Source organism: Pogonomyrmex barbatus, unplaced genomic scaffold, assembly GCF_055798465.1.
Source record: "Pogonomyrmex barbatus isolate J1 unplaced genomic scaffold, ASM5579846v1 scaffold14, whole genome shotgun sequence".
Lineage (NCBI taxonomy): Eukaryota > Metazoa > Arthropoda > Insecta > Hymenoptera > Formicidae > Pogonomyrmex > Pogonomyrmex barbatus.
Genome location: NW_028297110.1, coordinates 428,410 through 445,342, shown reverse-complemented (window position 1 = coordinate 445,342; position 16,933 = coordinate 428,410). Strand labels below are relative to the sequence as shown.

The 16,933-nt window shown below is 34.1% G+C and overlaps 2 protein-coding genes and 1 long non-coding RNA gene across 21 annotated transcripts in view; 1 reads left to right on the top strand and 2 right to left on the bottom strand.

The window, feature by feature from the left end:
• inaE (inactivation no afterpotential E) overlaps positions 1-12,293 on the bottom strand; it is a 38,683-nt gene extending 26,390 nt beyond the window's left edge. For 11 of the 15 annotated variants that reach the window (XM_011635267.2, XM_011635268.2, XM_011635260.2 and 8 more), the window contains exons 1-2: positions 12,038-12,176; positions 9,297-9,877 (exon numbers count right to left, since the gene is read on the bottom strand). In XM_011635267.2, the coding sequence (XP_011633569.2) occupies positions 9,297-9,391 (95 nt within the window). In that variant the 5' untranslated portion in view covers positions 9,392-9,877; positions 12,038-12,176. Of the gene's footprint in view, positions 1-9,296; positions 10,437-12,037 lie in introns of all 15 variants that reach the window. The other 4 variants (XM_089072923.1, XM_089072924.1, XM_089072921.1 and 1 more) reach the window with 4 other exon arrangements.
• Positions 288-8,974, top strand: LOC148937353 (uncharacterized). Of its 3 annotated transcripts, none has more exons than XR_016138380.1 (2): positions 288-2,176; positions 8,044-8,974. It is a non-coding gene; the product is annotated as an uncharacterized LOC148937353 (long non-coding RNA). The 3 variants fall into 3 exon arrangements; XR_016138382.1 differs by lacking the exon at positions 288-2,176 and adding an exon at positions 6,024-6,175; XR_016138381.1 differs by lacking the exon at positions 288-2,176 and adding an exon at positions 6,024-6,843.
• Positions 11,382-16,717, bottom strand: Gmer (GDP-L-fucose synthase-like protein). Of its 3 annotated transcripts, none has more exons than XM_011635254.3 (7): positions 16,424-16,717; positions 16,191-16,305; positions 15,967-16,095; positions 15,682-15,895; positions 15,478-15,618; positions 15,110-15,353; positions 11,382-12,803 (listed from the first exon to the last, which is right to left on the bottom strand). In XM_011635254.3, exons 1-6 carry the CDS (start codon positions 16,642-16,644, stop codon positions 15,118-15,120), a joined length of 1,056 nt encoding a protein of 351 aa, XP_011633556.2. In that variant the 5' UTR covers positions 16,645-16,717; the 3' UTR covers positions 11,382-12,803; positions 15,110-15,117. The 3 variants fall into 3 exon arrangements, with proteins under 3 accessions (XP_011633556.2, XP_011633555.2, XP_088929069.1); XM_011635253.3 differs by lacking the exon at positions 11,382-12,803 and adding an exon at positions 14,881-15,045 and having other exon boundaries at positions 16,424-16,716; XM_089072943.1 differs by lacking the exon at positions 11,382-12,803 and having other exon boundaries at positions 14,881-15,353; positions 16,424-16,714.
• Between the last annotated feature and the right edge of the window lie 216 nt (positions 16,718-16,933).

Genomic DNA, 16,933 nt, shown 5'->3' with positions numbered 1-16,933 from the left:
TATTTTCTTTGCATTTTACTACAATATTTGTAAGTTGTAATTTTTATTTTAATTTTTATTTTAATTAACTTCGTAAAATTGCGGATTAATGTATATCTCACTGCGTACTTGACAAACCGCAATAAATGGAAGAAAATTTATCGCAGATAATGCACGATGAAATATCCGCAACTACGAGAAGGTAATGTCAGGAAAAATTTTGTCGTCAATTTTCAAAGTTAAGACGAAATGGGGAAGGACATTTACCGTGAGAGAGGTTAGAATTCGTGATGCTTCTATTTCAGAAGCTATTACGTAACGTGGCTGTCGTTCAAACAAAACTTTCGTGGCTTGTCACTTGCGCGATTATTAACTGGGTCGCGTTCGAGAATTAGAGATAAGAGGTATATAGGAAAAACAAAATTATTGATTTTATTATAGTTATTGATTTTATTATAGTTATTGATTTTGAACTATAAAAGTATCAAAAATCTGAAACTTTCCTTGTTGTAATATCTATAAAAAAAAAAAAAAAAAAACTAAATAAAAAAGACAATAAAAAGCATTTAATTACCAAAAAATATTATATTTCAATGAATATTAAAAATATTAGTGTAAAGAAAAAACATCGGAAAAAATACGTCGCATTGAAATCATTTTTATTGATCGTTTTCTGTCAAAGCACTGATGCTTTAAATCCGATAATGGATCGGCGATTCTACGTAGGACATGGAATTGAGATTACATTGATTGCCTACACGTCTAATTCATAAAGCATAAAATCAGCAATATTTTGGTTATCATTCGTTATTATTGGCGTCATGTAATCATATCGGGAAAGAATAGAGATTTGATTAAATGACATACGATGATATAAATAAAAATAAATAAGAATAGCAAAGTCATAAAATATTTAAAAATTAGCAATTATCAATACTTAATTTTCTAAATAATCGATATTAACCATAATACAAATTATTTTCATATTTCTAAATGCATATACAATATATAAATAAAAAAATTCTGATATTTTGAAATTCAAAGTTTTGATTATATATTGTCAACTATCATACTTTACTTCTTCATAAATGTAAAAAAGTGAAAAGAAAATGTTATCGATATATATTCACGCAAAAAAAAACCGAGATATTATCGTATCTCCTGATGCGGGTTTTTTAAAAATTGGATATAATCCGATGTGCGTATTTAACGTATTTTAAACTTAACATATTTTAAATTCCAACGAGCTTATAGGCTTGGATCTATACTTAGCTGCCTGCATAACGAGGAAAAAATAGTACCCGTGTATATAACGTTATATTTTTTTAATGGTTCATGTACATATAGAAAAGACGGTTTTGATATGCTTAATAATTATCTTGCGAGTGCAAAAAGATTTCTGGCCAGATGTGAAGATAAAAAGATCGTAAGATCAACTCCAATTAGTCATATCGATACGCATGATGATGCAATATTCATGCAATATCAATGCTGTGTGCGATAAATTTAACAGAAATTTTGTAACTTTCATGAAACAACTTTGATGAATAGAAAATTCATTAACAAAATTCATTATTTGTTGATAAAGTCAATATTATATAACAGCAACTTCTTCTAAATATGTCTTAATGATCCATCAAAATTATTAGAACTCTATGAAAATAAAAATTACTCCAAGTCAATTAAAACAGAGCAAAATAATCTATTTGGAGATCTATTTGGAGATTTTAATTTCGAGAATTGTAGATATCTCGTTAAAATGATCGTGTTTTATCATCTTGGACTGCAATGCTATCGAAAAATATGTATAGGTTTTAGAACACCCTGTATAAATAAGGGTCGAAGGATCAACGCGAACGCACGACGACATTACGCACGTGTAGCCTCCGCCGATTGTGCGGAGTCACCCTTAAATGATTCATACCACGCGCATAGAAAGAGAGAGCTATTCGGAGACAAAAGCTGTAGTCTCACTTGTGCGCGTAATGTATCGATCGGCTACGACTTTTTGCAACTTTGACGGAAAAAGGTCATTAAAAAATGCGGAACAAAAGTTGCGGCTGTAAGAGCACAAGAACAAGATAAAGTTTGCTTTATTTTATGGGATTCGCCCGTCGGAGAGAATACCTTACGTAAAGAATCAGAAAACGTGCGCGTAATCAATGGAAAGAAAACCTGCGACGCAGCAGGCATAAAGGTAAATGTCAGACATTCGATTATTTATAAGCAACAGAATTTTAATAATTGATAAATTTGTTTTTTTGTGAATATTATTTATCATCGATAAATTTATCTTAAAAATATATCAGTGATTTATGACTAGCATATTATGTACGAAAAATTGGAAAACTCAAATATATATGAGCTTCGTGAGCAGATTCATTCAAAATCATTACGGACGGATGCACTGTCATTAACTTGTTTAACTATCGGCTCCCTTGACGACGAAAAGATTGCGGACTGTTCCTATTTTCGTGCTCGCATCAGATTTCACGTGACATCGACATCGTGGATCAATAATTCTCTCTTTTGCACAATGTTCTTTTCGGAATTAGTTTATTAGAAAAAATAAGTATCATAGAACGCATATGAAAATATGCGAAATAATATTTAGCAAGATTTAATAAAAAAAATGTTGTATATAAATAAATATTCCTTGTAAAAAAATTTCTTATGACTGGAAAAGATCAATTATTTGTTACAATCTTTTTTTTTTGGTACAAAGCAAAAAATTCAATTAAAGTGCCGCGAAATAAAACGGTATGCGTTTATTATTATTCATATTGATTTCTCATCCAAAGCAGAAGCCGAAGTTAATGTTTTCAAAATGCGAAATGTCACGCGATGACATTTAATTCATTCGTATCCTGAATACAAATGAATACTGATATGGTCCTTTCTCGCAGCTCATCTTCAAAAAATATAAAAATTTCATCGAAATCAACGAAAAGTTCTGAAAGAAATTCTTAATTTCGTTAGTCAATAGAGTACCTTAAATGTTTAATCTACTTTATGCCATGCTATGGAATTGATTTGCTTTCCACTGACAACTCGCGATACGATAGCTTGGAAAACGGCTTGGAAAAATATGGCACAATTCTGCACTCTCTTCTATTATATTTATCAAGATGTTGAAGGTTTATCAAAGTATACAAAGAATGGAGCGGCGGAATAAAATCACTTTATGACACTTTCGCATTTCGTGAAAAGCGACGCAATGATTTTTCCGTTCGAAAAATTGAAGTTTCAAAACAAGCCACTCGAGAAAGAAAGCTTGTTTGTAAAGAAGATAAATGGATGCAAATAAATGGTGCGTGTAAAACTTGCAAACTAAAGATATTTTGGGAAAATATATGGCATGTTGTCGCATCGTGTAATATTTATAATTTTATATACGTAAATATGTTATTTGATGATATCTGTTCTTTGATGAAAAAAAAAAAAGAGAAAGCAAAAGAAAAAAACAGAAAAATATGCCAACTAATCGCATTCATTATTTGTATAAATCGTACATTATATTTACGTCAATTGATAAACATTGATATTTTGTATGTCGATTAATTATACAAGTTTTTATAACTTATAATTAATAAAATTTTTCCCAAATTAATCTAATTCGTAATCACACAGTACATAAAATAATAAAATAATTATAATTTGCATTTCCCGTGTAAAAAGCCACATAAAGCTATTATACATAGCTAACTTGTGAAAAAGGAAAAGAACCAAAGAGCAAGTGCGAACTTTCAAATAAGTAAGATTTTCATTTCTTGCGTATTTTGAAATTTTAATTAACTTCATTGTTCATCTCGACGTCACATCAGTACGATGTGAAGGCGTTGCAGGCGTCGATTATACTTTTCATGAACACACAGCCCACTGTTCGTCTAATAATATGTAAAGTTATGCTCGCGGCCACTACTAAACTGTGAAATAAACAACATTTCCGAGAAAAAAGAGTTTACAATCCCTCGATATTTTACACACTCGATATTTTCTGTTTCACTCGTTCGCTTTCGCTCTCGAGAGACTGATGTGACGTCAAGATGAACAATGAGGTTAATTAAAATTTCAGAATACGCAAGAAATGAAAGTCTTACTTAAAAGTTCGTACTTGCTCTTTGGTTCTTTTCCTTTTTCACAGTTAGTTTTTAATTATGTATAACAGTTTATGTGACTTTTTAGACGAGAAATGCAAATTATAATTATTTTCTTATTTTATGTACTATGATTACGAATTAGATTAATGGGAAAAATTTCGATTATTATTCGTACGAATTTACATGCTCTGAATCCACCATCATCGGGGAATAATATGTGACGCGGATTTTGCGAAATATCCCAAGAGATCGCGAATTTTAACGGAGAACGTTGGAATTTGCGATTGTAAAGTTCCCGCAACGTGTAACTTTACAGCTGCGTATCGTATATCTTTACTATATGTTACGTATATCTTTATTTGAATGGAGATCATGATTACTGCAGAAAACTTCGTAAAAACTTCGTAAAAAGATATTAAGTTTTCGATGCGATGTTACGTCAAACTAAATGTCAGTATATAAACCTGTTTCCCATTCCAATTGCGAAAGATATAAAAAAAAAAAGTTGCGATATATAAAACATATTTTTAGCTCGATACATTGCGCGTGTGGCCAATACACACGAGATAGATTTACATTTTAATCTCGCCGGAAAAATAGTATTAGCTATAAAATCGACACCGTACGCGGTATTCACAAAGAGCAAAAACAACGGTAAAATAAAAAGTAAAAGGAAGACGCTCCTGTTGTTTGTCAAGAGCTCTCGCACGAGAAAAGCTTCTCGGTTCGTGCTTATTACACCTTTGTAAATAAATAGCCCTCAACTAGAGCTCGATCGACGTCGTTCGATCACATCGCGCCTTTTCTCATCGTGTAATTTGCTCGACATGTCTCGAACCGTAAATACACACGCGATGTTTTAATGGACTTGATCCTCTTCGATCGGAAGATGCGATCCTCCGGCGAGTACTTTTCGAAAAAGTTTTTACGCTTCGCCATGATGGTTTTCAAGTTATTACTTCTACGATTATTCGACATAAAAATATCTAGTTTAGTCAAGTGTAAAACAATGTCGGACAGTGTAAGCGGATTTTAATGAAACTTTCCGAAAAAGAAATTCTCATCAGGGTAACATAATTACAAATGTTCCTTTCCATTTGTCGCGCAAAATTATACGGTACATGCTAATGTACCGTATTTAATACTTATAATGTAATATAAGGTTCATTCTAATTTCAAAATTCATGCAACTCGCATTAATAATCTAATAATTGTAGAACGTGCAGTACGAACCTTAAACGCGTTTTCTATATTATTATAAATTTTGTCCTGTTTAATTCTGTTTTATAATATCTGTTACAGGAATGAAAATTCGGAATAAAAATTAAACGTAAGTATAGTCGTACCTTACTTGTATTCATTGTGCGTTACGTTTAATGTTCGTTCTGAATTTTTATTTTCAAAATTTAATATTTATACCTATTCCTAACATCTCCTCCCTGTGCGCGGGGCCTTAAGAAATAGAAAAGTCTACGCGCGTGAAATTTTTAAACGAAACATCTATACTTTCCTTCCCCTTCGCCATATTCGATTTGCTATCATTATTTTTTCCAACCCTTCGATCTCTCACATTTGATTCAAACGAGTCGAACGAATGAAATCTGTGAAAAGAAACGAGAAAAGAAAAGAAAACGGACACTCACTCGAACAGATGAACGTAGAATAGAACGACGCCGGGCAAGACGAGGTCGTCGCTGCCGACCCTCCATCGTCTGCTGAACGCGATCAAGCCCGGCATCCCGTAGCGTCGCAAACAACGACGACATAACCTATGCACGCACGCACGCACGCACGCGCGCGAATCGGATGAGTACGGCCGAGTACACTGACCGACCGACCGATCGACCGGCAAAGAGCGGGAACGCAAAGTGAAAAAGACGAACGAACGGACGGATAAGTCGGACTGGACCGAGCCAATCGGCTGCCGGAATCATGCTGAAACGTGGAAACGTGGAAATGCGGAAACGTGGAACGATGTCATATGAAATATGGAATTGCACAACACGAAACATTCCTAAACAAATCAAAATATCAAATTAAAAGGCATCAGAGTTAACGTTGCTCGGCTGGATTCTCGTATACGTATAATAATATTCGTAAGTTACATCGATCTTTTTAAATGTTTTTACAAGTTAAAATTAGAGCAGGCACGAGCGGAACGCGTGGAACATAATTTGATTTTGTGTTACTCAAGAAGCAAATAAAAGCAAAACAAAGGGAAACTCTCATTAGCAATGATTTTTAAAAAGATTATTAATGTACGGATTATAGCGAAACATTGTCTAACGTTGTCAAGGAATCAAGTTTCTAACGAACGATACTTTAGTCGTGACGTATCGAGCGATAATCACGATTACGCGACCGATGAAAATAAAAATGGATGATCCTTTCCTTGCGTTCATTTATTTTTTCTCATCGCGATTCCTCGAACAAATCAAAATTGCAATTCAAGATCACGAAAAATATTACGAAAAGATCAGCTCGACAAAGATTCGATCGGTTTAGATTTTACTTGAAGGAAAAATAAAATTATCGATATTATTTTGCAATTATTTTACAGGCGGCGCTACTCGTCGCGAACGAGCTGTGCGAGAAGCGATTGTCGATCATGTCGCTAATAATACACGGGAAAAGTGTTCTCGCGCGACCGACTTTTCTTGAAAAACAATGACCGGCATCGCATGGAAAATGCATGTAGAAAATAAAAGCCAATCTTTCGGAAACACCTTGTCGAACTGAATAACAGTCAGATTTGCAATCTTTTGTGAGTTTTACAGCTTTACATGAAAGTAGATATTTTTGAATTAATAAAACTTTTATTTTTTCTGATTGAAAATTGAAAACTGCTTTTTGTTTCTGGTTTCTACAGATCTTTTGTCTTTTTTGTAAAATAAAAATATTTTTTAACTTATTTCTAAATTTTTTAAACATAAACTTAACATAATATTATTATATTATTATGACTATTTTGCTAATATCATCCATTTAAAATCGACATATACAAGAAAATGTATTTACATCTCTTATTTGATCACTTCTTGAGACTCGCAATTTAGGTGTTTATTATTAAACGTAAAACACAAACACTGCAGTATTTGTTAACGATTAGCTGTTTTTATCCAACGCGTGTGATGTCTGAAACTATTCGTATTATCGATTGCGATATCTCCATTCTGAAATCAAGGAGTCCGCATGCCCGTTACGAGAGAGACACGTGAGAAATATTTGATACAGTGCTCATTTGAGAATGACATAGGAGACACGAGGAGATCTGTAATCCATGCGTTTACACACAACAAACTCTGAAAATAACAATCCAATACCCCGTTCCAAGAATAATCAAGGCCGCGCTCGCACTCTTGAAAATGATCCCCCGTTCATACGCGGTGTATCACTATTTTTGCGCTCGTTCGCTCGTTGCCGCAAGCGCAATTTCAAAGCCGTCGGCATGCTAATGGGCAGAATTGCGATACACAGAATTGCGATACGAGACTCGAAACATGTACGCGAATCGCGAATTCTCGAGCTTATATCCGAGTATCATGAGCTCGTGCTAAATAGCGCGCGTGTAGAATTGTTTGGAGGAGCCAGCACGTACATATGTATACCGCAGACAAGCGAATTAAATTTAAAGTACATATCTTCTGTATGCACAGGATGTTTGGAAGATAAGGAAAACCAAACTCACAAGCGAATTCCCGCAGCAATTTCGAATTGATTGTCTTTGGCAAAAATCTAGAGATATGAGTTATTTTTAAGTTACACGCGACTCTGGTCATGCTTCGCGCAATATAAATTTCAAATAAAAATAAAGCTCTTCCATTCGAATTTCCCCATGCAACATTAGTTTAAAAAAAAATTTAATTTAAAAATGTAAACATTGTTGAAAACGTTTCACGTTTCTTTTTCTATTCTAATTTAAAATTCTGCTTTTGAGCAAATTTCATCTGTATTTATATTTCAGGAGGATGGTAGAAGCTTTAGATTCGTGGATTATGCTACGTACCAGTGCAATATCGATGCAAGTTCCTGGTATACTTGATATTCGCGCAATCAATTAGCAGATCGTAACGGAAATGAATTGAATGGAATCCACGAACGAGTTCCTAATTGACACACGTAAAATATCGGATATATAGGTCGACTTCGAGAACCCTTCGAAACTGAAATATGTTAGGTAACGTTCGTTAATCCTCAAGAGATAAGACAAAAAATAGTCTAATAAAAATAAATTTTTGAGAACCGATAGATCTAACAAATAAAATACAGATATGATATTTCATTACAGTACGTGTATCAGACACGATGTTAATTGGCTAAATAATCAAATGCAAAAAATCTTTTCTGTGAGCAAAGCCTGTAGAGAAAATTAATTAATAAAGTCCGCATATAAACGCAAATAATTTTAATATATTGAAAATCTTAATTTAAAGTATAAGTATTTAGTATTAAACAGGAAATTGTTATGATAGAATAAAATATCGTCTCTCAAAAATTTCTCTAAAATCAGCTTTTGATTCCTCAAAGGATTTGTTAAAATGTTAAATGTTAAATGTTTGTTAAAAAGTCTAATACATGTTAAACAACGCTTCAAAGTTTGAGGAATATACTTGAATGTAATTCAAGGATAATTATATGTGGATATAATTATGTGAGAGATAATTTTGCAATTAAAACTTGCAATATAAGTTGTATGATAGACGCATATAGATAGACACTTTAATAATTGAATATGATATTCTCAACCTGTGTCAATTACTTAAAGTATGTATATTTTTTCACAAGAATTTCTGATATATTGTGCACAGTCTAATAAGACATACTTATGAATATGCGCATCTGGTTTAGTGTGATTTAAATTTGAATAGTGAATAAATTTAAATTTATAATAAAGCATACTAACATATGACCTAACATATGACCTTTCGATTACGTAAAAATCGCTTAAATATATTATAAATATAGGAAGTAATAAGTTTTAGACTAGTAGATAGATCAATAACGTTACGCGAAATCGAAACTTATACAAAAATTATTTATTCTTACTTTTTATTTTAATAAAAGGATAAGGAAAATTGTTTGGTATACAATTATATATAACATCGTACATACAATTATATATTTACCAAAATATTCCGAGCTTCTGCTTCGTATTTACTCGATATTACGATTTACTCCTTTTATCGCTATTTCATTTGGCAATTTGATTCCACTCACCATATGAGATGCAGGATGAAGAGGAAAGCGCCAGGCACGACGAGGTCGTCGCTGCCGACGCTCCAGCGTCGTCGGAATACCACGATACCAGGCATCTCGCGTCGCGTCGTCGTCGCCACCTTCGTCGTCGTCGTCTTCCATCCAACAAACTGGCGATCGCGAATCCACTTCACACGCGAATCACCGCGCGACTCGCCCGATTTGTCTGGCGAACGCGGTAAGTAAACAGCGACGACCGACGACGACGCCGACGTCGGCGTCGCGCGCCACGCCGACGAGCGCACTGACAGCTGTAATCGTGACTCTTCTTATCGCGTTCGTTGTCCATTCTTCAGCGGCCGTACTGACGACGCTACTTGTCGTCGAGACGACTTCCTCTTGGCTACCACCAACGGCGTGCCGATGAGCGACGCGACGCCGCATCGCGCCGCTCGGCACGATAATCCTTGCCTGATATTCACTCTTATTCACCGATAATATCACCGACGATTACGGAAATGGTTAATCGAGATACGAGATTGCTCGCTCTACGTATTATATACTTCGACGTCCTCCAGAAAGTTTTTATGGAAGTTCGATTCCTGTAGGGATGAATGGCGCACTATAGTTGAACTTGCACGAAATTGATTTTGTGATATCTTTATTCCACGTAAATCCTTTTATTTCGTCCTAAGGCTTAATCTTTAGAGAACGTCCGCTTATAATACGTAATATCGTCAACAAAATTGTTTTGAAAACAATGTTCGGTAAACAGCGAACGAAGAAAACGGCTTTCGGCTATTCCGACTGTAAAATAGCGAATTAAATTGTCCAAGCTTCGTCTGCGAAGGAAACGCGAAGAAGAAAACGGTACGATGCGAGCTTCCGTTCGCCGTACCTCAAAGAGGTCAGAGAGTTGTGCCGTTTGCATTTAAAGAGTTAAGTATCTCTGAATTGTGTAGGAGAAACTTCCTGTCAGAGTAGCGAAGCTGCTACCTCTCTCCTTTTCTCTTTCTCTCGCTCTCCTTCTTTTTCTCGTAAATCACGATACGAAAGCACGTTCTGTTCGCCATTCTCCTCGTCATTCACGTTTGACTTTTATGAATGGACGGTTGTATGTTGTAAAATGTAACGAGCGCTGCGTGCGCGAGATATGACAGTCTCCATGTAACAATTTTTACGATATAAAATGAACGTCATATCGAGTACATATAATCAGGGATATCGATTAGAGTGGCGTGGATAGAAACGACGTAAAATTTTGATGTAAAACACTCAATGAACTTAAATGTATCATCGCTCGTAAATGTACGTTGAATTGACGTTTTATACTTGCGTTTTATCCGTGAAAGAAAATATTTGCTGTTGAAATTGTTGAATTTAAAATTATCGAGTTCGTTTTTCCGCGACTTTCGCTTTACGTCACGTATCTATTGCATTAGTATTAATCAAATAACAATGTAATAATTTTTCCTTTAAAAAGTCGTAATGAAATCCAAAATAAATTCCAAATTCTTTGTGTCTTTGCCTCATATATTTAACGAAGCATTTCACGCAGTCGCAGTTTCACGCAATTTCAACTGCGAAACTTTGTCAACGGCGGCAAATTTTGTATGCCGTAATGAACAAAAGTTACGAAAATTTACTTCTCTCTTATTCTCGTTTCCGCAAAATAGTCTAAAACCCGACGAAGTTTAAAAAAAAAAAACATAGTCAATAGTAAAAACGATATTTGAAAAATGAAAACATGCACAATTATTCGTTCGTCAGCGTGTGTTGAGCGGCAAATCAAAGGAAAATATCATAAATACAGAATAACTGGTCGAAAAGATTTAGCTTATTAGTCTCGGCTAGGTCACGAGTTCTTCGACTTAAAGTCACCCACGTGAATGAAATCATATGAATAGGAGGAATTTATCGTATCAAATTAAATCAAATGTACTGCTGATGAAGACAAGAAAAATACACGGAGACCGTCTACACGTAAACGTAATGCTAATTTGTCGAGCCTACGCGTGTGTGAATATAATCGATATCGTCTAATTAAATTATCGTTTGTCGGCGAACGATCGCGGACATGTCACACGTGAATTATGAACCGGTGAATTTATCTTTGGTCTCACATTATTTTTCTATATTATTGTTGCAAATTGTTATCACGCTGTCATTTATCTTTGGTGACGTAACCCGTACTTTGAAATACAATGGATTTCGACGAAACGCGTCATTTGTCTCCCCAAGGATTTTATTTTGAAAAACTAAAATTAGATCGACTTTTTTTTGAAATTCTTTACTATTTATGCTGTACAAATCGCACATTTATTACATATACTAAGCCCCGTGCGCCATTTGGATAAAATTAATAGCTACATCAGTCGAGCTTAAAGAATGATATAATTAAGAAAAATAATTACGAATTAATAAAATTTCCAAGATCAAATTTTATGACAGACTAACAACATAATTATATTAATTGAAGAATAATAACATTTCTAAATTCAATTGTCACCTTAATTTAATGCAGTGATAAGTAAATTCGATAGATATTCGTGAATATATTTAAAAATGGAAAGTAATATATTTTCTAATCAAGTGATATCCAAATAATTTCCAAATAATTTCCATTAACATGTAAGTTATTTTTCCTACGATTTTTATATTCTACTCAGGCGATACTCTTAATTTCGATGACGGCTTTTAAATCCCTTTCCGCTTTTGAAACCGAGATGATGCGGTGATGTTTTAGAGCAGGACGTGCTTACTGCGTGAACAACGACGTCGTGCTAGAGGTGACGCTCGGCGTCGCGTCAGTTCCGTCAGCCAGCCGATTGCACGCGTCTCTTTATCCCCTTACAAATGTACTTCCTTACGCGGATACCTTCTCGAGAGCACGCTTCCTATGTGTTCCCTCGTAAAACGTAAGAGAGCAGTGCTACGTTTCGCATGACGACGACGCAAGTTATAAAATCATTGGACAACTTTGTTCATTTCTCCTCTCTCTCTCTCTCTCTCTCTCTCTCCCTCTCAGTCTATCGAGACGCTATTGAAATTCACGACGAAAGAGAACGGTAGAACGACCGCTACCGGGTCCGGAATCGTCCCGGAGCTCCACGTCTCCTCGATGTCATATTCCGTCTGACTCTCTCTCCTCTTTAAATTGGATATCGAAGGCCACTGAGAGCTATCGCGTACGCTACCGGCCACGTGCCGAGGGCGCGTAATCACGACGCGTCCGCGCCACCACCGCGAGAGGAGCACATCTTGGAGAACCGACGAGCGACGAGACACATCGAATCAAACCACCCCGAGGCGACTGAGCCGTGCCGACTCCGAGGTGGCACCCGAGACGAACTCCCTCTCCCCCCTCCTTGCCACCGATCCCCTCCGTCGCGGTGGCGACGCCGAGGCGCGCTTGCGTCCCGACGCCGAACGTCGTTGCACCCCAGGGACGTTTTTCTGTCTCTTCTTTACACGTGCGCGCTTTCGTTTCTTCTTTTATCTTCTTTTTCTTTGATTTATCTGCGGTTGCTGAAATGCAAAATTCCGCAACTCAATTTAAATGATTTATTATTTAACACATCATTTACTTCATAGTGGTGATTAAATAATTTTTCGTTTGTTAATTTATCTTGTTCCGTTGATTTATCTCTCTTCTTGAATATTGGATATGATTACAGAGTGATGTAGAAAAAAATAAATGATTTGTTATTATCAATCTTGACTAATTTAATGAAGGAGAGGAATTAGAAAATTATATTATTTATTAATTAATTATAATAATTGTGATATCAGAGACACACATACACACACTAAGTAACGTTTACTGAATTATTTTTTCATTTTATTATTACTAAAAAATGTTATGAAATTCTTTTAATGCTCATTCTGGATTTTTAAATCTGATATTTATGGCATTCTTTCAGAGATATCCCTTAACATTCGAATTATTTAATACATAACTATAACTAACACAGCACATAATTATTTATGTAGATTTCTTCTAAGGAAAAATCTATCGTATCATAGGTAGAATACAATTATATATAATTATACGTAATCACAAGCGTGAATAATCAAGCACTTCTATTTCAGTATCCCTTTCAGTATCCTCTTATCGCACACGCTTGATTTATGGACGATTCATCAAATCTTCTTTAAAGAATCTTAAAATCATTATTTGATTCATAATCATATTTAGATTTATTAATAAGTAATCGCGCTTGTACAACATTTAAACCTATCTTTTATGGGGTAGTTATAAAGATCATACGTATTTCATAAAAAATAATTCGTCATTTCAAATCTTTTAAAAATTAAATAATATGTTAAATATATCAATAACCCCAATTATGACAATTGCTTTTATAGAATAAGTTTTTAATCGTAGCACGATTTAAAATATCTTTATAATACTTTCCAATATATATTATAATCTTACTAATGCGACTGTAAAGTTTTATTCCTTTATTCAACATCAAGAAATTATTTTACTTTCACAAAATTTTTTATTTAATGAAATTATCAAAACGAATGATCTCCAAGGAAAGTAACGATTGTATTACATTTCTATTAAAGAATCAATTGCAGTTTAATTGAAGAACCATAAAGTGGACCGATAATCCATTTAAATCCCACGATAAAAAAGTTAATTATGTTCGTTCGAGATCGATCGTTTCTTGGAATAGAAACGTAGAGTGATACGTGAGCAACGTTTTGGGAAAAAACGGTAATTCATTTCTCTCGAGGGAAACGACCGCCACCGTGTCGAAAAGTCCCATGCGACGCAAGAGTTGAAGACGTATCCTGATAAGATTATCTTTGCCCGAATCGATCGACGAAATATGGCGACCATTCGCCAATGCGAAAATTATCATGACCTTTTTTTTAAAAACCGATCAATCTTTTTATTTCTCGGTTCATTGTTCTTGGGATCTAGGCCGATTGTACTGACGTCGGTTAATTAAAATTCTTCTCTCTGTTTCCTTATTAACCGGGACTATATTTTACAATGGGAAACGGACGTTGACGGGATTGTAATTTACGAACGGATGAACATTATCCTTTTCCAATTCAAGATATAGATTAATTAAAAACGTGAAATGAGTTTTCGTTATTTAAAAAAATAGCATCTTGTATCATGCATGTGACATTCTAATTTCGAACATTTTTACTCATTGAGAGTCAATTAAAGCTTGAATTCAAAATTCACCAAAGAATAGTTGGAGCTAAACAATTATATTTGTTTCTATATCTCAGTTTGCAAGAAACCATTTTCATTTGCGAAATTATGTTTATATTTCACATCGCGGTAGTCAATACGCATCATAAAGCGATCTATCGGTTAAATTTATGTGCGAACTATATTAAAATATACTCCGGGAATACTGCGAACGAGCGAAAATAAATGCATCGTGGCAGGTGTTCGCTTGGATCTATCTTTAGTACCTACATTCGGTAGGTAACTTTCCAGATCAATAAAAATATCCACGTATTTTCAAATGTTTATTTAACAATCTGAAAATATCGAGATAACTGGAAATCTCAAATCTCGTTTGTAAAGATCAATAAAATGTTTTAACCCTTATATATTTTCTGAGTAACAATGTTTTATATAAAGATAATTTATTTCAAAAATATTCTTTTACAATATGACAAACCCATACGGCTAATACCCGTCTTCTTGAATATTTATATTCATATTCATTTTCCAGTTTTATCATTTACAACAAATAACATTTTGTATTCTTTAGTATTTATATCTGAATTCCGACTGTAATTTATATTTATATTGTAAAATACAAAATATTACATAATTATAGTAAAAATTTGCAAACCTATTATCTTAATTCCTCGCTTGATCATAGTTTTTCATGTACCAATCAACAGTCTCTTTAATCGCTTGTTCAAAAGGCGTAAACTGAAAATCGGGCAAATACTTTCGTAATTTTGCATTGCTTGCCGTTTTCTTGTACTGTCCATCTGCTGCCGACGTATCATAAACCACCTTTCCCTTAAAATTGAAAGTTCGTACTAACGTCTCGGCCACCTGCGATATCGATTTCTCTTGCGCCTCATCCACTGAAAATTATTATTTTTCTTTCACAATTTATTAACAATGAAATTAATCGCAAACATTGATAAACATCGGGATTAATTTAAAAGAAAATATTACAGATATAACGATTTAAAAAACGATAATTACCTGACAATATAATTGGTTCCACAGAATCATATTCCCGTAGTACCCAAACTATTAACTTTGCTAAGTCTATGCTATAGATAAATTGCCTTAAGGGCTTGCCAGAGCCCAGTACAGTAAATACTTTATCTTCTCTATTTCCTCCTGATAGAAAACACAGTAATTCAATAATAGATTCAAATCATGCTTATGTACAAATCTTCATACCATTTTTGCACAAATCATATAGTCTTCGCATCAAGCCAGGTATTACGTGACTAGCACTGGAATGAAAATTATCATGTGGACCAAACACATTGCAAGGAATTACACTGGTATACAATCTGCCGTGCTGATCGTAATAACCTCTATTAGCAATATCTATAAGTCGCTTGGCATAACTGTAACCATAATTTGAAGGATGTGGTGGCCCATTGTGAACCTAAAGTATATATATAAAACTGATTTATATATATTTATTGATTATAAAAGCCAGAGTATCCAATATATTACCATAGTTTCATCAATGGGATAAGATGTCTTATCGGGAAATATACAAGTGGAAAGACACGAAACAACCTTCACAACATTGTGCTCATGAGCAGCTTGCAGAACGTTATCATTCATATGTATATTATTTCTCTATGATAAAAAATAAAAATAATATTAAAATTATGATTAAATTGAAATTAAATACTAAGATGTACACAAACATAGAGATATTTTTTTAGATTTACCAAGAAATCTAAATTATGTGACATATTGTGGAAAAGCCCACCGACCATGGCAGCCAAGTGAATAACATGTGTCGGTTTGTGGTAATCGAATAACCTCTGTGTACTTTCTTTATCGCTACAAAAATCATGTTAAAATAAATACAGAATAAATGTTACATTTTATTATCTCGCTAGTAACTCAATTAATTTAATCTTAGTTGTTAAATATATAATAATCATTTAATTTAACCTACCATAAATCCGCATCTTTAGATCCAATAAATATCCATTTCTCGTTTTCTCTTTTATCGTGCTCGATAACATTTTGAATGGCTCTGCCAACAAGTCCTGTACCACCAGTTACAAGCACAACATTCATGTCGCGTCGTGAAAATCTGTCAGATTCTGTCATAACTGAATCACCAAATAGTACAGTAGCAATCAGTAATGAAAAAGCGCCCTCATCGAAAGGCATTGCGTTAGCAATATTTTTATTTAATTTGTCGGTTGAATTTTGTCTCAGAAGTTCATATATGACATAATTCCTAATATCATTTATATGAAATTACGGAAAAAAAAATCATTTCCATACACAATTATTTATCAGAAATTGATACATCTTATATTTACCACAGAGAACGTTCAATCGTAATAATTTAACAATCGATCAGTCTTAGTTTCCGTCTTCGAATGATCGATATAAAGCAAATCATTAAAAAGAAAAACATAGCAATTATTTATCTCATGACGCATCAACGATATAT